A 22,567-nucleotide genomic window follows, 5' to 3' on the forward strand; every position below is an offset into this window, starting at 1 on the left:
CAAGAGCCACCGGCCCCTATTCACTGTCCTGGTGCCGCTGCACCAGGGAATACAACTCAGGGAATACAACTCCCACCTCCTTGTTCCTCCTGTCTGTCAATTCTTTGCAAGACAAAAAGGGTGATTTATTTAATTGTTGCTGATACAATGTGCTAAAACCCTCCTTTCCCCTCCAACAGTTAATTACACTTGTTAATTATTTTAATTATTCCCAGGGTGATGCTGTAGGTGTAGAGGAGCCCACTGGGCTGCACACGTGGGAATAAACATGGAGCAGGGAAGTCAGAGTTTGCTCCAAGATCTCCATTGGTAACAGGTCTGTAACCACATGGGTGAAACAGAGCAGGGAAGGCTTGGCCTGGATTTGGAACTGTCTGCTTGCAGCAAGGAAAGATTTATAGGAGGAGAAGGCAGATCCTGCAGGATTTCCCTCGGATGGGGCACTGGGGGAGGCGACTCCGGCCTTTCCCTGCTGCAAAATGGAACCACGACTTGGCCAAGCAGTTCTGGGCAGCACCTCTGGGATGGTGGGTTTATATGAGGGAAGGAATCAAGCCAAGCAAACTTCCAGCCCGCTGGAAAGCCGAGGCTCAGCCCGAGGCTCAGGCACAGCCCACCTCTATCCCGGCCGCGTTCCGAGGGAGCGGCCCCGGCCCCGTCAAACAAAAAAGCTGTTTGTGGTCTGTGGAGCAGCCCCTGCCAGCGCCCTCGGAGCCAGGGTGAAACCCGAGAGCAGCCCCAATCCAAACCTTCCCCGCAGCTCCTTTTATCTTCCTGGGGGGAAAACAAACAGCGCAGGAGCCGAGGCTTTGTGGCCGGGATGTCGCACATCTGGTTTGAGCTCCAAGAAATGCACTTCCACCCCCTCCCCGAATTGTTCCTGTTAAACAAATAAAACCCCGGCGAGTTTGCGAGGTTTTGGCTCTGGGGTAACTTTGGAGCAGCTTTGACTGTGAGTTCCAGGCTTGTGCTTCTTTCATTGCTAACGGGAGCAGCTCACCTCGCTCCTGGGAGGGAGGCACTTCCAAAGGGGGTCCTGGGACCCCCCATGCCGGGAATGCCGAGGCTGGGAGGGGGTAGTGGTCTTGACCACTCTGTGTTTAGGTTTCAATCCAGCATTTTTCCCTGTGTTATTCATGCTTCCTCCCTTCCCCCTTTTTTGAGAACGTCTGGAATTGTTTAAGATGTGTCCAATTGTATTAAGATTCCTTTGAGAGCTTTATGGTGTCAATTGGATTCCAACTCTTAGGAAAGAAGTTTTCTAATTTGCCGTTTTTCCCCTTTTCTATCACATAAGCACCAACTTCCTTTCAGTCCTTTCAGGTGTTACCTCAGCCTGAAGTTCACCCTAATCCTTGGACATCACGTACACATTCCCATGTGACACATTTCCAGCGACTCCCTGGATGGTGCTGCAGGAGGAAGGCAGGGAGTCATTCCTGGGGGATCCCCTCCCACTGGTCCCTCTGTCCTCTCCCAGCAGAGGTGGATAAATCAGAGCAGATCACAGAATCATGGAATCACAGGGTTGTTGGGGTTGGGAGGGACCTTAAAGATCATCTCATTCCACGGGCAGGGACACCTTCCACTAACCCAGGTTGCTCCAAGCCCTGTCCAAGCTGGCCTTGAACACTTCCAGGGATGGGGCAGCCACAGCTTCTCTGGGAGCAGTTGAAAGGTGTGGGATGAAGGGGATGGGAGCAGCATTCCAATGCTCTCCCCGTCCTCTCCTGGACTCACCCAATCCCAACCTCATCACGCTCCTTCCAAAGCCGGGCACGGTGCCCTCGAGTCACCTGTGATTCCATCCCCACCTCCACCCTCACTGGTGACCAGCTCCAGCTCCTCCAGGCATGGGACAGGCTCTGGCTGGAACCCACGTTGACATTGTTCCCTCCAAACCAGGGAGGCTCCTCGACAGCCCCAGCAGGGCCTGGGGGTGTTCTGGGCTCTCTGGAGCCCGTCCAGGGCATCAGGTTTCAGAGCAGGGGCTCCGGCAGCTGCAGGGGAAGGAGCAGCAGTGGGGACAGGCAGAGGGAGGAGCCATCCTTGCCATTCCAGGGATTCAATTTGCTTTCTCCTTCATCAGATTAACGCCAGTGTAACTCCATTAACTGCCAGGGAGATGCTCAGGATCTGAAAATCAGACCTGTCGGATTTTCATAGACTCGCAGGATGGTTTGGGTTGGAAGGAGCTCATCTCATTCCACCCCAGAACCATTAATCTCTTCACCTCGTTGCATCAAGGTCTCTAATTGTTCTGATTAATAATGACAGTCAGATTCACAGCAATTCCACGGATCTTTCATAGCCAGTATCAGAACAGGTAACACACGCTGCCTGCACCCAGAGCCAGCCAAGGACCTCAGGGAAGGTGGTTTCTCCACAAATTCCAAGTAAACCTGAAAGTAGGTTGACTCGACAGGTTTTTTTTCCCTTCAAACCCTCTACTTTTCAGACAAACTAAGCCAAGCTTGGGATGCACCATGGAGCTGGGCTTTGGTTCGGTGTCTACACACCAAGACCAGCCCATGAGGAGGGTTTGGCAGAAGCCACACAATCCACTGAGTTGTGCAACTCCCTCAGTCCCCCATGGCTGCGAAAAGTTCTGAATGTGAGCGAGGAAGTTTGTCTGAGAAGTTCTTGGGCAATTTTCTGTACTTATTTGAAAGAGGAATTTGATCATAACAATAGTTATAGAATTAAGAACAACTCCCACCCTGGCACCAGAGGAGGAAGAAATAACCAGAACCAAACACTCAGTTGTATGTTCTGGGTAACAATTTCGGGACTCCAATGTTTGAGGGACACAGCTCAGCACCAGTGACCTCAGTTAGTGTGGGATGGGCTGGTTGCACCGTGGCAGAGGGATGGGCCTGTGCTAGGAAGGAAATATCGACTATATTCAGTGTCTGCTGCTTAAATAACAATGCTTGAGACACTCAAGGAGGCTGAAGGAGAAGAGAGAAGGTTCAACAGCATCAGGAGCTGGAGAAGGAACTCCCCTTCCTGCAGAACTGGGTTTCTATTTGAAGCCCTTTTAGAGAAACAACAGGCTGGGGGAAATGTATAAGACATTTCATTCCAATGTTTTCTCCCTGGAGTTCAGGCCTGTTGGGATTTCTCATCAACTGCAGGCTAAACTCATGGAATCATGGGATGGTTTGGGTGGGAAGGGACCTTAAAGCCCAGCCAGTTCCACCCCCTGCCATGGGCAGGGACACCTTCCACTAACCCAGGTTGCTCCAAGCCCCATCCAACCTGGCCTTGGACACTTCCAGGAATGGGGCAGCCACAGGTCTCCCAGCCCGTCCTCTGTAGGAGAAAAAATTCAGTGAATCATTTTTAGATGTAAAAGGTTCGGGATGAGATTTGAACTATTGTTGGATCATTTTCAAACTGGAACAGTCAGAATTCCCCTGGTTTTAATCACATCTCACCACTCTTCCAACCAAGCAAAGGGGATCCACTTATTTATGTCCAGTTTTAACTGGACGAGAGACCAGAGTACGTCCCAAAATGTCTGCTGGATTAAGGGAATACACTGCCAAGGAAAAGGCCCCTCAGAACTCTCTCACCTTTGCTGCTGAGGAAGCTGGAGCCCAGTTACCCCTGAGCAGTTCTACAGAACAAAAGCAGCAGGAATAAGAATTCCCAGCACTTCAGGCCTGGAAAATTAAATCCACATTAAACATCCTCTAGTAGCCTGTGCCCTGGGGGACTGATCCTGAATCCCACATTTAATCCAAGACACTCTGCCCTGAGATGCTGAGCTGGGGTTTGGATATGAGATAAAATATTCAAGCCCCTGGAATTTCCAGGCTGGGCTGCAGAACAATTTAAAGGCAGAGATAAAGTTTCTGCATTGCAGACATTTTTCTTCTTATTAAATACATGGTGTAGTTGGTCACTGATGGGACGAGACTTCCTATAAAAGGAGGGCTGAGCAGGAGAATTGGAAGTGTCCTTGACAAAGCTGCACAGAAAAGCTGTAGCAACAAAACTGAGACTAAACCCCCAGTCCACTGCTCTGGTCCAGCTGTTATTCCCAGAGGAAAGAAGTTTGGATTAATGGGAAATCACACAACTGAAGCAGAGAGGGGTTCAAGCCCCAAAGCTCTTCGCTCTCTCCCTGTCCCACTGCAGTTCTCCTGGAATTTGGGAGCTTTCCAGCAGCACAAGCAACAAACCACAATCAGCTTTTGAGGAGTCTTTTTTATTAAGATAAATCCAGCAAAATTCCTAACAGTGGGTACATACAACCAACCTGCCCTTTTTGAAAAGAAATGTTTGTATTTCATTTAAAAACAGGATTACACTTTTATTTATTTATTTTTTTTTTTTTTTTTTTTTTTTTCAAAACTGACAAAATAAAATTACATTTGGGAAACAACAGATTTCCAGCTCTTAAGGTTTTTTTTTTTCATGAAAATAGCTCACCTTCTTTATAAAAGCAACCCACAGAACCACTGGAATGTTTCACACAGTTATTTGTTTTGAGACCTCCCCACTTTAAGAAACCATACAACACATACAAGGGAAAAATTAAAATCTGAAGTCTGTAAGCATGACTTACACAAAAAGGGACACACTGACAGAAGTCAAAAGCTACCACCACTTATTCTTTCCATGTACCATACAAACTATTACAATCACAAAATTTAAAAACAATGACTTTTTTTTGTTTTGTTTTGTTTGTTAGGGATTTAATTCCCAAGTAACCGAGATGAAGATGTTCCATAATTAAATTCATGCTAAAAAAACCTGCATTTATAAAATAGTTGATAAAAATATTCCTCTCTGTTAACAATACAGCATGGAGGTACGGAGACCAAATGATGGAGATATAGGGCAGGGTTAACATTACTCGGACTTGGCTTCCTTATCATCAGATGCTTCAGCAGCTGGTGCCTATAAAAGTGTTTGGGAAGAATAGAAATATTATTGGAAATGCTAATTGGATTCCAATCTAACAAGCATCAAAGAGAGAGAGCAGTTTTGTTAGCAGAAACATGGACACTCTGTGTGGATAGGCAGGAAGGCACAGAAAGGACGGACACAGCAACAAGGCTGATAATTGTAAAAATTCAAACAGCCAGAGGTAATTTTGGAATAAGTGCCTACAGAGAGGCACAAGTTGGGAATGTATTTTAGATTAGGACCAATGATAAGCCAGGGGAAGTTCAAGCCCTCATTGTACAAGGAAGTGTCAAGAGTTACACATCAACCTGTGGTACTGGTCTGTTGTCCAGGCTTTGGGGAATCAGTTCCCACCTGTTCTCTACGAAAATGTGCTTTTACTATTGAAGGTAACACATCAAACCTGCAAAGCTCCTCTCAAAGACCCTCTGAGGCACATCAGCCACGTATTGCTTTAGCAAAGCAGCTCCTGATCTCATTTTAGAAATGAAAGAATAAACAACCGGTTGACTGATGGTGACACTGAACCCGTGAGGAGAGACCAGTGTCAGTCACAGAACACAAGGGCAAAGGGAGCCCTTGGAAAACTCTGTGTTCCTACTGCCAGCAAGGGATCTGCTGGGAAGATCCTACCAGGATGGAGCCTGCAGCTGGTCCCAGCAAGAGGCAGCTCTGAGGTAGGAGCTGCCACAGCAAGGACCTGTGAGAAGAGGCTGCAGATGAAGAGACAGGACCGAGCTGACTCTGCAGATCTCTTGAATTGTTCTGAGGGAAAGGATTGTTTGAAGGAATTGTGTAAAACTGAAAACCAGATTTCTGGCCCAGCACCAGCCCGTGCTGAGCAGCAGAGGGAAGCCAGCAGCCCAGAGAGGGTGTGCAGAGTCAGCTCAGGGCTGGAGAGCTCTCCCTGAGCTCCATTGTTCCCAAACACCCGGCGGTGCCTGAGCCAGCCCTGGAGGGACCCCAGCACAGCACAGCCCACCTGTGGAAGGGCTCCAGCACAGGGCAGGAAGGAGCTGGAAGGACAATGCTGTTCCTCCAGGCTCTCCTGGTGCAGATCCCCAGCTGGGCTGTCCTTCCAGGGTGGCAGTGAGACCCCCCACCCCGTGAGGAGCCAGGGGAGCTCCTGCAGCTGGATTCCCAGCACACCAGGCTGTATTCCCATGGTTAGTGCAGCTAAAGTACCTCGTTAGTTTTGGTATCTCCGTTTTCAGAGTGGTTTTCTTCTTTAGCATCCTCCTGTTTAGTTTCCTCTTTGCCTTTGGCTCCTTTCTTCCCTTTTGTTGCTGCCTTTTTGTCCTCCTTTTTATCATTTGCTGCTTTTTCTTTCTGTTAAGAAAACAGACCACGGTGTATTAAATTCTTATTTCCCACCTTGTACATCTGCATGTTTATAAACTCCCAAGCCCTCCACACAACCTCCTTCCACACCCCAAACTTCCCATTGACAAAGATGAGATCAAAGTTTTGAAGGAGTGTTTTCCTTCTATGCTCTCCTGAACATGCTACTGGGAAGTGCAAAATAAAAAAAGCAGCCATGGCTGGGGTTAAAAGAATTCCTATTTTAAATAGGCATTCAATTAAATTAGCTAAAAAATGTTGAACTGGCCTTTATTTGTACCCTGCTGCTGAAAGGCAGACACAGAACAAAACCAACATGTACAACTAGTGGAAATACCAGAATCCTTCAGATGTGCTGTTAATGCCTATTTAGAAAACTGTAAAACTGTAACAAAGCTGTAGTCCAAGGACTTTCCCTCTTCCCTGCCAAAAATATTCCTTATTATAATAAACCATATGTGTGACAGAAAAACTGGGGGCTCAACAGCATCACTCTGCTAACAACAAGAGCTTTGCATTTATTATTTAAGTGCAGTTTCTTATACGTGGATCAGGCTAAATCAAAACAAACACCAAAAGTTGATGCTTCTGTAGTAATAATTTTCCACAGGCAAGGTCAGATCCCGACCCAAATAACTGACTCTCATTAGTTTCACTTCCAAGGATCTCTCTCTTGCTGCCAGTAAGTAACTGAACTAGCTCAGCTCCTGCTTGATTAACCTACTTCCAACAAAGGAACCATGAAACCTGCAGAATCTATTCACAGGGAAGTGAAGAAAACCAGAAAATTACTGAAATATATACATATACTCAAAACATTTGTTTCAGCCACTAGAAGTTACTAAAAGGTTACAAAAAGTTTACTTTATTATTCCAACCCCTCGCTGATTAGTGCACAAAACTAATTCACCTTAAAAATGAGCTGCTGGTTAAGGGCAAACTCATGAAATAAAGGGTGAAGGCACCTGATCCTTCAATGACACTGATGATTAAAAAGTCACCAAAATTAACAGCAAATCCTACAATGGTGCAGAACATTTAAGACAGTGAGTCAGTAGCACTCAAATGGGTGAAGGTCTCTTTCCTCTCTTAACTTCCCACATTCAAGTCTCAGGGATTTCAGCCCACCTGGGAAACTCCACCACAATGTGGTGTCAGGAACTCCCTGTACTGGGAATACCCAAGTGCTCTGGTGCTGTTTGGCAGCAAGATTTAGAATTACAGTTCTACTATGGCAGTGGTTACCTTTTCCTTCACCCCATTAAAAAGAGACAACAAAGTATTTACAGAACTAAAACTAATTCCCTGTAGCCCCCCCCGTGCTGGTAAAGGCCCTCCTCAGAAAGCATTTGAGGAGAATCCAGGGAAACTGGGTTCCATGGCTGGAGAGAAAGTGTCTCCCAGGACACAGCATTGTATTCATGTTCCTCAATAATTCTGCTATAGAGAAGAGATGGCAACAACAATTCTGTACTGAGGTCACATGTTTTAAAAGTGACAAAACTCCTTTCCCAGCTCTGGTTTTCAACATTGGCAAAGTTTAACAGGTGAAATCTGTTCTGACACACACAAAGCCACTCTAAGAACCTGAAGGCTGACAAGCATTTGGGGGAGATGGGAATTAAAAATGCCTCCACAGTTGTTATTAAGTCCCGTTTTTCAGAGGTATTGGTGCAGTATGAGGAGCTGCAGAGAGCCAAAAATGCAGCTCTGGTACTCTGGCTTCAAACAGCACCTTAGGAGCAATAGGACCAATGCTTCCAAGTCAAGCTGGGGGCAATTCCCAAGGCACTGCTCCCAGGAGTTATCCCAAAGGGATACCACACTATCCAGTTGTGCAGTGAGGGCCCAAACTAGGTTTGACAGCCCCTTACAGCCCTAAACTCCCGCATCCCTGTTCCTACAACTTTTCAAATCAGTTACAGCAGCTTTTGTGTTTAAACCCCAAATATTTCCATGAAGCAAACTTGAAAAAAGAAGCAAACACCAACCATGTGGATGATACACAATCACCCTGCCCTGTGTGTGACCCTGAGCAGGGGCTGTCACAGCCCAGGCCAGCTCTGGGCTGGCAGAGCTATTCCTGGGGCACCAGCCACTAGAGGGGAGTGCAATCCAGAGTGTCCAGTGCTCCATCCACCCAGGAATGTGGAGCTGTGGAGTTCCCCATGCTCTGGAATGGACCTAGAATTCCAGCTGCACCAGCAGGCTGGAATGTGAACATCTTGCTCTGTGCAGCACTGAGGTTACAGAGCTGAGGGATCCCCAAAAGGACACGTGGGGTCCTCCCTCTTCTCCATCTCTCACGGCATCTCCGCTGCTCCACACAACGGGACTTGGAAACAGTTCCCTCACCTGGAAGTCTGCTGTGCCACAGGAAATTCCAAGGCATTTTACATGGAAAAGGAAAGAGCTCCTGGTTCCCACTAATCCTCCCCTTCTGTGACCAAAGCATCTCTCACTCCTGTGCTTTGCCCACCTCATCATCCAAACCCACGAGGAAAACGTGTGATGGGAACAGGTTAAAAAGAAAGCACTAAAACCAGGTTAAAAACAAATCACTAAAGTTTTGTTGCTGGGGTGTTTGTTTTTGTTTTTTGTTTTTTTTTTTTTTTTTTGAGCTGCAAAATCCTAAATATTTACAGAAAAATCTGGGGAAAAAAAAAAAAAAAAGCACTGCAAACTGACTGCTGGGAAGGCTGTGACAGGAAAGGGGACGCAAAGAATCCATCATGGATTGCAGAACTGTCCCCCTTGAAATTCAAACTGTTGCTCCAAAGCAAAAAGGAGCTCTAAATAGGTTTTTTTTTTTAACTATACTGTCAGACATGCCAATATTTTTGACATTTCCAAAAAACATCCAGCTTAAGGAAAGGGGTCTGCAGAGCTTTCAGTGATTAAAAAATGATAAATTGATAACTAACTGCAGAGAGGGCCTTGGAAGGGAAATATAGTAAGGAACTGTAATTAAAAGCATGATTTTAAATGCCTTCTCTAATTGAGTCTCTGATCTCTATTCCAAGCATCATTTTCCCAACAATACACTATATGAAACTTCAGAATGGCCTTGCAAAGCTTCACCACAAGGGATTTAAAATCTGCTCAGTTTACCACATTCCTTGGCCAGAAATTGGATAAAATTCTATCTTTTAATTCACATAATTCCACCTTAAACCTTTAAAGATAATTATGAAAACCCCCAAAGTTGTTAGCTGTGGTGGTTTTTTACCCCTGTAAACACTTTGAGAAGGAAAATATAACTCCAAGAGATCTCCAAGACTTACCTTAGGTGCTGCCTTTTTGGGCTTTGGCTCCGGTTTGGGAGGAGCAGGTTTCTGTACAAAACACACACAAGGAAACAGAGTCAGGTGAAAGCCAGAAATAAATATTTATACTTAAAAATAAATATTTGTGTTTTAATGCTGGCAACTTTTGAAAACTATTTACCCAACAGTTGGCCCTGCAAAAATCAGTGGGCAAATTATCAGGCTAAGGAGAGAGCAGGTAATTTATATAGAGCCACGAGCATTTGTATGAACAAATCCATCCTCAGATCAATATTCCTTGACTCTGGATACTCATAAGTCCAGACTGACTGTTCACTAACACAGATGTACCTCATGTGAGAAGCCTGTAATGTGTGAATACATGGAAACATGGAGTGGGAATTTTAAATACTGAATACTCAGTTCTGGTGGAAAAACCCCAACAGTTTGTCTTGAACTGCCCCCATCCCATGGGATGTGATATCAAAGGAATAAATAAGGATACTCACAGCGGATAGTCTGGCTGACCTTCTCTTTGGCTGTACAAAGAAAGATGTGTCACTAAAATTCAGAGAGCACATAAAGCACAGCTTTCTCAGAACTGCCACCCAAAATAACATGCTGTTGTGAAGCCTCACAGAAATCCTAAGTTTTATGAAATTATGGGCATTATGGTGGTGGATTTGATGACTCCCCATCCCTGGGAATGTCCAAGGCCAGCTTGGATGGGGCTTGGAGCAACGTGGGATAGTGGAAGGTGTCCCCTGGGGGGTGGAATGAGATGATGTTTAAGGCCCCTTTCAACCCAAACCATCCTGGGATCCCATGATCCCTGTGGGTCCAGCCCAGGATATTCTATGACTCCCTAGAAGTGCAGCTTTGCTCAGCTCAGCTTTTCCTCTGCTGCTGCCACTTCACCCCACTGAGGTGGGAAGGATAAAGTTTCTGTTCTTCCAGGAGCTGAAAAGGGACATAATCCCACTGGAAAGGGACATGTTCCTATTGGAAAGAGGAAGTGTTCCCACTGGAAAGGGACATGTTCCCATTGGAAGGGGAAATGTTCCCATTAGACATGGATGTGTTCCTACAGGAAAAGGACCTGTTCCCATTGGAAGGGGACATGTTCCCACTGGAAAAGGACATGTTCCCATTGGAAAAGGACATATTCCCAGTGGCCTCTGGCTTCTGCTACGTTCCCATTGGAACTGATTGTCCCTGGCTCCAGCCACGTTCCCACTGGAACTGATGATCCCTGACCTCAGCCTTGTGGAGCTGCTGGACCCCCCAGCACCCACCTCAGGTGGGTCACCCATCACCTCAGGTGACAGAGACGGCCCTGAACACCCCAAAACCAGAGGCAAGGCCACTCCCTCGATCTGAACCGCACCCCCCCCTCCCCAAGCTGCGCGGGCTCCCTAATTTTTGTGGAGCCCTTTGAAGTGGCGACCACAATCAGCTCCTACCTCCTCCTTTACCTCGCCTTCAGCTGGAGCCTGCAAGGAAAGCGACACGTGAGAGAAAGCAACATTTAACCCCCACCAGAGCCCTGAGGGGGTGTCACAATAACACCCCCCCTCCCCTCCCCAATACAGCAATGGCGGCCCCCCCTTCCCCGCCGCCTCGCGGACTACAACTCCCACAATGCCCCACGGCCGCCGTCACCGCGCCGGGTTCGAAAAGTTCCCGCCAATTTCCCCCCCCCTCCCTCCACACAACAAGGTCGCCGAGGGCCCCGCAAGGACAATGAGGGACAACCGGGAGCGCGGCGATCGCGCCCGCCCGAGGGGTTTCGGCTCGGTCACGGCGCCCCACGGCCCCGTCCCTGAAACCTCTCGGGCGGGCGCCTCGGTGAGGGGCGACCGCGTCCCCGCCGCCCCCCTCCCCGCTCAGCCCGCGTTGTGAGGGGAAGTGGTGGTGGGGGGGGGGACGCCGCCGCCTCGTCTTCCCGCTGCCCCCAAAGTTCCCGATCACGGCGATAAATTCCCCCCCCTTTTTTTTTTTTTTTGTCTCTCCTTAAAGGCCAGTATTTCAAATTCTGCGCCGCCTAATGGCCCCAAATTACCATTGCACAACCATCTGGTATGACAAGAAGTGGGAGGCAGAAAAAAAAAAAAAAAAAAAAAAAAAAAAAAAAAAAAAAAAAGGGGAACAAAGGCAAAACCCCGGGGAAAGAGGCGACGTTTAAAGGCGGATCGTGGCGGGGATGGCGCGATGGGGATTAAAAGGCTGGCGGAGGTGGCTGGGGGGGTGTGTGAGGGTCGCGGCGCGGGGTTTTTGGGGTTTTTTTTTTTTTGGCTGCCCCGCGTTTCTCCACAGGGGCAGCACAAGCGCTATGGCTGTTTGTAATCCAGCATGGAGACACTGCTGCTCCAGCCTTCTCCTCCTCCTCCTCCTCCTCCTTTCCCAAACAAAACAGCCCAAAAAGTGAACTCGCCGCGCCGCCCGAGCCCTCCTCTTCCCCCCTTCCGCTCCGCGCTCCGCTCTAGGACATCCACCAAAAAATTAAAAATGCAAAGGGGGGAAAAAAAAAAAACCCACACACACACACAGAGCACACACCAACCCAAAAAACTCCACACACACACACATAGGCGCGCGCGCGCTAAAATTTTTTTTTTTTAAGCTAAATTTCCGCGATTGCCGCTTTAATTTCTTCCCCCTTCGCTCCCCATCTGCCTTCCCTCGTTTTTTAATTGGGTTTTTTTCCCCGTACTTACCTTTCTTTTGGGCATAGTTGCACCTTAATAGTTGATTGCAAAACCTAATAGAGATAAGATATCGAAAATAAATGGAAGCGGCGAAAAAAAAAAACTGTTCCGACCGTCCTGCAAAAAAAAAAAAAAAAAAAAATTTGACAGGAAAAAAAAAAACGAAAACCGAAAAAGCACCGAACCCCCCCTCAAAAAATTAAAAAAGGAAGATGTTTAAGGGACCAAGAGTTAATTGCGGCAGAAACTGAACCAAAAAAAAAAAATCCCCCCCTCTTTATTGCAAACAGTAAAATACACCAACACGCAACCAAACTGCATGAATGGGGAGCGCGAGATGGGCCCGGCCGCTGACTGACGGCCGCGCGGGCCAATGGGCGCGCGGGGAGCGGCGCGGGGGCGGCGCGGGGGCGGGGCCGCCGGAGCGCGAGCGCCGCGCGCTTTCCGCGTGTGCGCGGCCCGGAGCGCGGCCCCGCCGCCCCCCCCCCGCGCGCCCCCCGCCCCGACCCCCGCGCCCCCCGCCCCGACCCCCCCGCCCGCCGCCCCGCAAACTTCCCCCGAAAGTTCCCGCAGGCCGCGGGGACACAAACATGGCCGCCCCCGGTACTCGCGGCCTGCGGGAGCGCGGCCGCCCGGCCCGGCCGTACCTGCCGGGAAGTGCCGTTGCGCGGCCGCGGAGCGCGGGGGCTGCGGCCTTTGTGCGGCCCGGCCCCGCGCGGGGAGCGGCGGTGTAACCGCCCCCGCGGCTGTTGGAGCAGCGCGGGCTCCCAACCGGCCGCTGGGGTGGTGCAGGGCTGAAGCCTGGGAGGGTGTCCCCGGAGCAGGGCCTGCGAGCCTGAGGTGGTTCAGAAGGTGAAGGCTCGGACTCGGGCACGGATTAAGGGAGATGAGCTTTGTCTCCCTCATAACGGCAATGTCTGACAGCGTTTCCACCATGCATCTGGTGTATTTCCATAGGGAAAGCACAAGGTGTGTTAATCCCACTTTCAGGGCCAAAGCACTTTGCCACTGAAGAGGTGAAGCAGGAGGTGTGACTGTTCCTGCCCAAAGCCAGTCCAACCCTTTCTAAAACCTACAATAAAGTGGATTCTGCAGTCTTCCTAGGCAGCCTATTCCAGTACCCAACTGCCCTTAAAAACCCCAAAGTTTTCCCCAGCATCTAAACTGTGCTTTGGTTGTGAACTGCTGTTTCTTTGTGCAGTGCCCAGCAGATACAAAGAACGATTAACAAGCATCAAGTTCCACTAACATTTTAGATACTGTGTCATTTCACATAATATTATCATTTTCTCCCTAAAACTTTATTTTTCTAGACTAAACAAATTCTCCGAGGCCTCATGATCTCATAGGCCATATTTTGTAAACCTTTTGCCATTGCTGGGCTGCTCTAGACTCCTCTCAACTTTGCATTCTTGCTCAGGTCTGTGTCCAATAATCAGGTTAATTAGGTAACGGCTCTCAGCGTGGTATTTGCAGACTCAGCAACAGCATCACCACGTTGGTTCAGACTCTTCCTGATCCCCTGTAATCCCTGGATCCCTTTCAGTGCTGCTCCCTGAACAGCTGTTCCCCCGTTCTTGACAAATTCATGGTGACTTTTTGATTTGTCACTCCTTACGTCACCCCCCTCTCCAAGGGCCGGGATGTCAATACTTTATTATCTTCCTGCACTTTGCAGCTAAGCTCAGCAATTTTCCGTCCACGGATCCACCTTTCTCCCCCTTCCTCCGGTCAATGTTGATCCATCAAATGCCATGATTATTTGGTTAAAACACACCAATTATTTAAGGATGTCCCTGACTGGCCTCCTGCATCCTGAGGACTGCATTTTCCAGGCACTGCCGGCCCCAGTGTAACCACATAACCAAACACAATCGCTCCCCTTTCAAGTTCTCCAGTGGTAATCAGGATTTTAAATAGTCTTGCCAATAGTTTTCTCCATCTTCTGAACTATAAATGGCCTGAAACACATTTCAAGAGCGCTTGGTCTCCAAATTCTCCATCACCAAAAGGTTTGTGCTCCAGTGGCCTCGAGAAGTTTCTCCCCTCTCCCCATAGTTATTGCTTTATCCTTTCTCTGTTCTGTGAGAAGTCTTTGTGGAGGAGAAACAGTAATTTGTTGGAGGGTCTATCAACACCTCCTGAACAACTTGCACAACCAACAGTTTGGATCAAAATGTGCAAGTGAAGCACAGATTGAAAATTCACAACTAATTTTTGCGTTAGATTTGCTCTGCCTTCTGTTTCATCTTTATATTTTCTCAAGCACTTTGACTTTTTCTTAAAATGCCATCATTAAAACACAGACTGGCCTAAATAACCATTAGTGAGAAGATTGTTTCCCTCTGAAGAAATGGGATAAGCTGTTGTGAGATGCTGTTGTGCTGCAAGGGAAAATGGCTGTAACTATGCAGGAAATTACAGACCTGGCTGAAGCCAGGAGAATAAGTTTATTCTGGAGCATTATTTTATACCATGTTACTTTTTTGGTGCTTTTGCCACAACTGGCATTTTTTATTCAGTACAAAACCACCTAAAACTGAATTTATGATACTGCCTCACCAGACTACCTTGGGAATAGATCAAAGCAACAAAACAAGTGTTCATCTTTTGTTTGTGCCACTGTTTCCATGAGAAAATTTCGTGCTAAAATTTAAATTTCTGCTGTTGTCCAAGGCAGGAATGTCCTGCAGGGGAGGAGAGCCTGTTCCTGATGTCAGAGATCTGTAGTTCTTGAGGAATGCTTTCCTGGACCACATTTTTGAACTGAAGCAGATCAAGACCTTCCTGAATAAAGGTAAACCACATCAAGGTCACTCTTGGGTGACTGGCTTCTCACCTTCCCTAAACAGGCAGTTAGATATATGTTGCTTTCCCATCCCTTTGTGCTAAAATCCATAGGAGGGAGGAACATTAGCAGATCCTTTTCCACGCATTCCACTCTCAGCCTGGTTCATCTAGATGTGCAACAGCCCCACAATCAGAGTTCAGAGGCAAGGGAAATTAGGATTCTGTGTGTGCTCAGAGTCATGGCACATATAACAAGTATAACATTAATACATATTTTTGGGACAAAATACCACAAAACACATTTTTGTGTTCTGTACCTGGTGTACAAAGTGTCCTTCAGCCTTATTTTATAGAACTTTCGGGATGAGCAGATTATTGATCTATAGGAGATGTTTGTGCTTGCTAATTTTATACTTTATTCTGTGTGATTTTGTGGTTTGTCCTGGATAAAAATTGATTTATGTGTCAAATTCAGTATTGATTGCAACAAAACGTTTAGAGCTTATTAATTTGGGAATATGAGGATGAGGAATTAAGGATTCTCACTGAGTCTGTTCATCCTCACTTCAGTCACACCTTTGACTTAGCCCCAGTTTTCTACCCAGTCCCTGACAGTGAAGGGGGTGACTGCACACACCAGGCTTGTATTATTGAGATTATTCACTGGTTTGGTGAATTCTCAACATAAAAAATAAGTGGAAATGTCTATTTCTGCTTACAACACACTGGTACAGGTTGCCCAGAGAAGCTGTAGCTGTCCCTAGATCCCTGGGAGTGTCCAAGGCCAGGCTGGATGGGCCTTGGAGCAACGTGGGCTAGTGGAAGCTGTCCCTGCCCATGGCAGGGGGTGGCACTGGATGAGCTTTAAGGTCCCTTCCCACCCAAATCACTCTGTGATTCTATGAAATGAAACATAAAAATAGTTGGGTAAAAGCAGAGCTTGACTTACAAACAGGACTTACATGACTTACAAACAATTTAAAACCATAGTAAGTCATTTTTCTGTCTTGGCAGGAGCAGGAGGCCCGAGAGATGATCTCTAGAACCAGTCTGCTATGGAGGGGTAAGGGACATGCAGAAAAGACAAAATCAGGGCAGAAAAAACAAGTGAGTTTAAGTGAGGAGGCTGGGAAGTTCCCAGACAGGAACTCAGGAGCTCACCTGAGGATCTGTCCCATTGCAAAGCACCGGGCTGGGTTAGAACCGACGGACACAGCAAACTGTAACAACCTGAGCACTGCCAGATGGTCCTCTCTGCACCCCCAGGGGGGGCAGAACTGCTCCCACACAGCCTCAGGAGATGGATGGTGCTCCCAGCTTCTCAAATCCATTCCCAAGGAGACTTGGCAACTGGGACAATTGTGACTAAGAAAGCACAGCAAAGTTTTACAAATCACACTGCCTTTAGCACCTATTTTAAACTTATTTGATTGAAAGTCTTTCCAACAGCTATTTGAAGATTCCCAGAGAATCTGGGGACAGAAGCCTACGAGCAGACCCTTTGACCAACACTGACTTGGTCCTAGGAGACCCCAAGGCCTCTACAAACTCAAAACTGAATGCACAAGCCATCTCCATGTATGTTAAAACTTCCAATACCTTCATGGCAGGCAGCACATCCTGCTTTGCAGCTCCACTTCCCTCCTTCCAGCTTGCTCTGAGCTCACAGCTAGCAGGAACTGCAGGTTTCTCACTGGATGGGCTCGGGGAAGGCTGGATCTAGTGTTCAGAGCACAAACTCTGTTCTGTCCATTCCAGGTCTTGAGTCACAGGGAGCCAGAGACCAGGTGAGGGTGTTGTCAGATTTTGGGATTGTGCCTTCTGCCTTTCAGGGCAGCAGCCCTCAGTGAAGGCCCAGTTGAAGTAAGTGGCCTAAAACAGCATTAACAGAATCACTATTCCTATTACTTGGGCTGAAATCCTGGTATCTCATAGAGTTCCAGGAAGGTTTGGGTTGGAAAGGTCCTTAAAGCTCATCTCCATCCCCTCCTGCCATGGGCAGGGACACCTTCCATGGGACCAGCTTGCTCCAAGCCCTGTCCAGCCTGGCCTTGGACACTTCCTGGGATGGGGCAGCCACAGCTGCTCTGGGCAACGTGTGCCCCAAAGTGTCCCAGAGCCCCAGGAAAGTTCCTTGTCCCCCCCTTTTCCTCCTCCTCCTCCCGGGCCGGGCCCTGCCCGCCGTCCCGCCGAGGGCCAGCAGGGGGCGCCCTCCGGCAACAACGCGGGGCCGGGGGGAGATGAGCTGGGACTGGGGGGGCTGAGCTGGGACTGGGGGAGATGAGCCGGGACTGGGGGAGATGAGCTGGGACTGGGGGGGCTGAGCTGGGACTGGGGGAGATGAGCCGGGACTGGGGGAGATGAGCTGGGACTGGGGGGGCTGAGCTGGGACTGGGGGGCTGAGCTGGGACTGGGGGAGATGAGCCGGGACTGGGGGAGATGAGCTGGGACTGGGGGAGATGAGCCAGACTGGGGGAGATGAGCTGGGACTGGGGGAGATGAGCCGGGACTGGGGGAGATGAGCTGGGACTGGGGGAGCTGAGCTGGGACTGGGGGAGATGAGCTGGGACTGGGGGAGATGAGCTGGGACTGGGGGGGCTGAGCTGGGACTGGGGGGAGATGAGCTGGGGCTGGGGGAGATGAGCCGGGACTGGGGGAGATGAGCTGGGACTGGGGGGGCTGAGCTGGGACTGGGGGGGCTGAGCTGGGACTGGGGGAGATGAGCTGGGACTGGGGGAGATGAGCTGGGACTGGGGGAGATGAGCCAGACTGGGGGAGATGAGCTGGGACTGGGGGAGATGAGCCGGGACTGGGGGAGATGAGCTGGGACTGGGGGGGCTGAGCTGGGACTGGGGGAGATGAGCTGGGACTGGGGGAGATGAGCTGGGACTGGGGGGGCTGAGCTGGGACTGGGGGAGATGAGCTGGGGCTGGGGGAGATGAGCCGGGACTGGGGGGCTGAGCTGGGACTGGGGGAGATGAGCTGGGGCTGGGGGAGATGAGCTGGGACTGGGGGGGCTGAGCTGGCCTTGGGGTAGCTGAGCCCAGTATGAGGCAGCTGAGCCGGGTTTGGGGCAGCTGAGCCAGGACCAGCAGGTCTGGGGGTGCTGAGCCGGGCCCTCTGCCCTGCACCTGAACTCAGTAGTTCCATGGCACAGGTAAGGAGCAGCAGTCACAGAGTCCCTGCTGTGTGCCCTGTCTGTGACTTCCTCGTGCCACCCAGTGCCCTGTGCCTTTCACAGCCACACATAATCAAGGAAACCCGGCCTTGCTCAGGTTCCAGATGAGAAGCAGCAGATCTCTTAAGCTTCCCAACCCCTGTGCACAAACCCTTTGGAGCAGGGGAGCAGAGTTTCCACCCCCCTGGATGCAGCAGGACACAGCTCTCAGAGCATGGCAAAGCCAGGAGACACGCTCTGAGTCAGGATTTGCCTTCTGGCTCCAATTACTGCCGGGCTGGGATTGGGAATGAAGGATGGGTTCCTTATTTCCTACTGAGAGTGCTGAGCTGATGTCCCTTACCCATCACACCTTCTCCATGTCATACAGATCCAGATCATCTGCTCTGGCACAGGCAGGATCCAAGAGCTGCCCCTGGCACAGCCTCGGGTTACTTGCAGGTGGATTCTGGGTGTATTTCTCTCTGTGGTTACAAAGCAGCCCTGGGGCACGTGGAGCACGTGCTTCCTGACCTTTTGGACAAGTGGGATTTTGCAGTTGATTACTGGAATATCTTTCACTGTGAGTTTCCCCCACATTTCTTTTTCTAAAGCAGCTTACTTTGCCCGCACTTGGAAGGCTCCGTCCTTGCCTGTGCTCTAAAGAAAAGTGAGTGGATCTTTGCCATTACTGGCAACAATTGTAGCTGAAGTCCCTGGATGATTCCAGGGTGGCCGATCCCTTGGGCTCTGCTTTGGGGAGCACCTAAAATTTATTCATTTCATTTGAGGTTTTGCTCTACCTTGAGAAGGATAATTCACAACTTCACAAGCGTTTAACAGTGAAAACAAAAACAACACCATAGATTTTACAGGAGTAGCCTGGGAATAGAAAACATTGTGCTTTTCCACCAATAAAGTAGAAAATTTACTCTTATGAGTCAAGAAAACCAAGTTGCTTCAATGATACCTGATGTGTATATTGCTTTTAACTTAATAACTCTCATTTCATGAAGACAAAATGCCTCCTGAAGTGCACGTTTGAGAGTAACGATTGTCCCAGGGTTTTTAGGAGGCTGAAAGATGAGGTGCAGCTCGCTCCAGGTGAATCTCACCTCCTGATTGCAACTCTCCAAGGAAAGGAGAGCTGCCAGTGTGACAGGGGAGCCCAAAGTCCAAGTGATCCTCCCTTTCCCGTTCTCCACCTGCATTTTTTCCATCTTTCTGATAAGCTGTGGTTTCTCCCTCCCTCATTCCTCGCCATGAATCAGGTTACACACTGGAGGCAACAGGAATTCCCAGTGTGTTTCTCAAACAGCTGGGAAGGGGTTCACAAACACATCTGAAGAAACATTCCTTGAAGAATTTTAATCTCCTGGACTTAACTCGGTTTGTTTTAAAGAGATTAAAAACTACATTATTTGTTTTATAAAATTTTGAAATTCCTTATTGTGTACCATCATCCTAAATAAATGTTGGCTTATTGCTTTCTCAAACACAAAACTCATTACAGGCTCGAACACTATATAAGTATCAAAATTAATATCAAGTTTAGGCATGTTATTCTCAAAATAGTGCTTTTCCTGTTTTTTCTTTTGTTGGCAAATTAATAAAACAAATATGGGTGACAATTCAGTACTTTTTAATTCGATGGGTTTTTTTAAAAAATCATTTCTTTGGTTAGGAAAACCACCTTATAATTTGACAGAGGAAGGCTTGTGCTTGTTTGGAAAACTCATTTCAGAAATAGCTCCTTATTTTTTGCCAAGAGCAGAACAAATATCTTTCTTTCATCTTAGCTTGTAGGTGGTAAAATTGCAGCTTCTTGTGCTTATCAACCTAAGTATTTTCCATTTTCTGCGAAGCTGTTATCAGAATATATAATACAATATATATGAGGTAATACTTGGAATACCAGAGGCAAATGGGAGATAGGTGCTGGATAATAATTTCCCTAAATAACGTGTCACCATGACCATAACTATTAAAAATGTGGGGGGGTTGATGCTTTGTGGGGATGATACTTTACAATAATGATGAGAATGCGAAGAACTCACTGGATGCCGTGTGTCTTTTGACAGGGGCCGGCACATCACTCGGGCAGTTCTCTCCACACTGGAATAAATTTTTAAAAGAAATTCTTAATTCAAAATATAACTTCCCAGAAACATCTCCCCATTATCCCTGACTCCTTTTGCCGCCTGTGCCCTCACACCGCGGGCACGGCCATGGCGGGGGAACGGGGCGGAGGGGGAGAGGTACCGGCGGAGCCCAGGACGGGTCGGTCGGTCCCGGGGAACTGGCCGTGAGGGGACCGGGAGAGGAGCAGCCATGAGGGGATCGTGAGGGGAGCAGCCATGAGGGGATCGGGACCTGAGAGGGGCAACCATGAGGGGAGCGGCCGTGAGGGGACGGGGACCTGAGGGGAGCGGCCGCTGCCATGGCGGCCCCGCTCCGCTGGCTCCTTCTCTCCCGCCCCGGTTGTCTCTAGTGCGCTCCGGTTCTCCTCGCCGCCCCGCCCGGTCCCCCCCGTCCCTTCAGCGCGGCTCCGCCGCCATGGCTCTCCCGCCCCCTCCCCCGCACGTCTCGCGCGGATCGTCGAGAACGCGCCTCGTCTCCCCTCTCTTTCTTTTTCTCCCCCCCTTCCACCTTATTTATTTATTTATTTTTTTTTAAAAAAAACCATTTTCCGCCCTTCCGGGCTCGGGCGGCGGCGGCCGCCGCGGGGCGAGGCGGGGCGAGCGCTCCCGCCGCCTCCCCGCGCCCGCCCTCCCGCCTCAGCCCCAGCCCGCGCCCGAGCCGCCCGCACACACCCACCGCCCGCCCGGCTCCGCATCCCGCCGCTCCCAGCATGGTCATCAAGGTCTACATCGCCTCCTCCTCCGGCTCCACGGCGGTAAGCGGCGCCCCCGGGGAGCCGGTGCCGGGCGGGGGGCGCTGGGGGAGGCCGGGGCAGCCGCGGTCCCCTCACGGCTCCCGGCGCGGCGCGGGCGGAGCTGCGGCTGCCGCCGAGGGAAAGCGGCGTTTCCTCCGTGATTCGCAGCCCTCACCCTGCGCTGGGAAGGCACAGCCTGCAGTATTTGGGGCTTTTTTGTTGTTGTTGTTCTTAAAGTTCGATTCTAAATGTGTCGCCCGTCGTTGGGTTTGGATGAGTTTATTCCTCGTGGGTGGTGGCGGGCGTGTGGCCGCTGTCCCGGGAGCTGCCGGTTCTTGCCGTGTGGGAACACCGGGCTTCGCTTCTCGTGCCTCCAATGTCTTGTAGGCAGACCTCGGGCTGTGTTTTTCAAAAGAAAAATAAGCAAATAGACAGAAATATTGGGGGAGTTGCCTACGTTCAGGTGTAGCTCAGTGTCCTCAGGATCGTCTGCTTTCTGTTTGATCTGTGAGAGATGCTCCAAGGCTGAAATCCAGGGGATTTGGTCGCACTTGGTATGGATGTGCTGGAGCACTACAAAATGCCAGAGACTCGGGAAATGCCAGCTATTGCAGTTAATGATCAGTGACTTTTACTGGGAGGAGATAAAGAGACCGAGCTGTGTCTGTGTGATGACCGTTCCCTGTCACAGACTCTCTGCTTCAGGTGCAGGTCCCCAAACTTTGGGATTGTGATGTGCAGAAGATAGAAACAAACTGTCACTGAATTCTCCTTCTCTGCCTGAGCGCAGCCACTGATCAGTGGTCTTCAGCGGATCAAATACCAGTTGGTAGCTTGTGGCCATGGGGCACAGATGGCAAAGAGGGCTGTGCCTCAAGTGTCCCTGCTGTCCCTCCCTTCCCGGGTCATCTTTGTTAATCTTGATGTCAGTGCCGTGCTGGTGCTGCTGTTGAAAAGCAGATACCTGTCTGATGCTGCTCTGGAGAGGGTCTTGAAATCCCGAGTAGTTCATTCATAAAAGGGATCCAGAGGGATTTCTGCGGGATTCATACAGAATGATCATCTGGAAGAAAAGAAGCAGTCATTAGCAGATTGAAAAAGTAATTCTTTCTTTCTAGTGCAGCTGTTAATAGGTTTCAAGTTGACTGCTTCAGTTGCTATAGATTTTTATCGGTGCTCTCTTCATGGCACCTATTGATTTCTGTCTGTGTGGTGATACTGAGCTTCGGGGGTGCACTCACTGATCTCAATCCTGACTGTGTTTTCACGGTTTTAAATGAAGTTTTTAATTATTAGCTGAGCTATTTCTGTGGTGCTGCCTTGTCCTTGTGTGGGTTGTACATGTTACAAGGCTCCAGTCTGACTAACTGCTGCTTTTTAGGCTCCTTTGTGCATCCCTGACTGTGGAATTTGAATGTAGCGTTGGTGTAGTCTGTTTTGGGGGAATTTGAGTGTAACGTGCACATAATTGCCAGTTTTATGACGTGTATATATATTTTTTCATATACTC

At 49.2% G+C, this 22,567-nt stretch overlaps 2 protein-coding genes and 1 long non-coding RNA gene across 7 annotated transcripts in view; 2 read left to right on the forward strand and 1 right to left on the reverse strand.

The window, feature by feature from the left end:
- Positions 1-4,200: 4,200 nt before the first annotated feature.
- On the reverse strand, positions 4,201-12,951 carry HMGN5 (high mobility group nucleosome binding domain 5). Of its 5 annotated transcripts, none has more exons than XM_032701808.1 (7): positions 12,883-12,951; positions 12,245-12,352; positions 10,991-11,020; positions 10,037-10,066; positions 9,546-9,596; positions 6,106-6,249; positions 4,201-4,911 (listed from the first exon to the last, which is right to left on the reverse strand). In XM_032701808.1, exons 2-7 carry the CDS (start codon positions 12,257-12,259, stop codon positions 4,864-4,866), a joined length of 318 nt encoding a protein of 105 aa, XP_032557699.1. In that variant the 5' UTR covers positions 12,260-12,352; positions 12,883-12,951; the 3' UTR covers positions 4,201-4,863. The 5 variants fall into 5 exon arrangements, with proteins under 5 accessions (XP_032557699.1, XP_032557701.1, XP_032557702.1 ...); XM_032701810.1 differs by having other exon boundaries at positions 12,245-12,288; positions 12,883-12,930; XM_032701811.1 differs by lacking the exon at positions 12,883-12,951 and adding an exon at positions 12,792-12,810 and having other exon boundaries at positions 12,245-12,288.
- Positions 12,952-12,973: 22 nt separating this feature from the next.
- LOC116793747 lies at positions 12,974-16,421 on the forward strand. Its single transcript, XR_004359580.1, has 2 exons — positions 12,974-15,032; positions 16,040-16,421. It is a non-coding gene; the product is annotated as an uncharacterized LOC116793747 (long non-coding RNA).
- A 4,522-nt stretch (positions 16,422-20,943) lies between these two features.
- The window catches only part of SH3BGRL (SH3 domain binding glutamate rich protein like), a 31,578-nt gene continuing 29,954 nt past the window's right edge, over positions 20,944-22,567 (forward strand). Inside the window, exon 1 of the mRNA XM_032701805.1 lies at positions 20,944-21,078. Coding sequence (XP_032557696.1) covers positions 21,034-21,078 — 45 coding nt within the window. The 5' untranslated portion in view covers positions 20,944-21,033. The remainder of the gene's footprint in view (positions 21,079-22,567) is intronic.

This window comes from Chiroxiphia lanceolata, chromosome 14 (genome assembly GCF_009829145.1).
Source record: "Chiroxiphia lanceolata isolate bChiLan1 chromosome 14, bChiLan1.pri, whole genome shotgun sequence".
In the NCBI taxonomy this organism is placed as follows: Eukaryota; Metazoa; Chordata; class Aves; order Passeriformes; family Pipridae; genus Chiroxiphia; species Chiroxiphia lanceolata.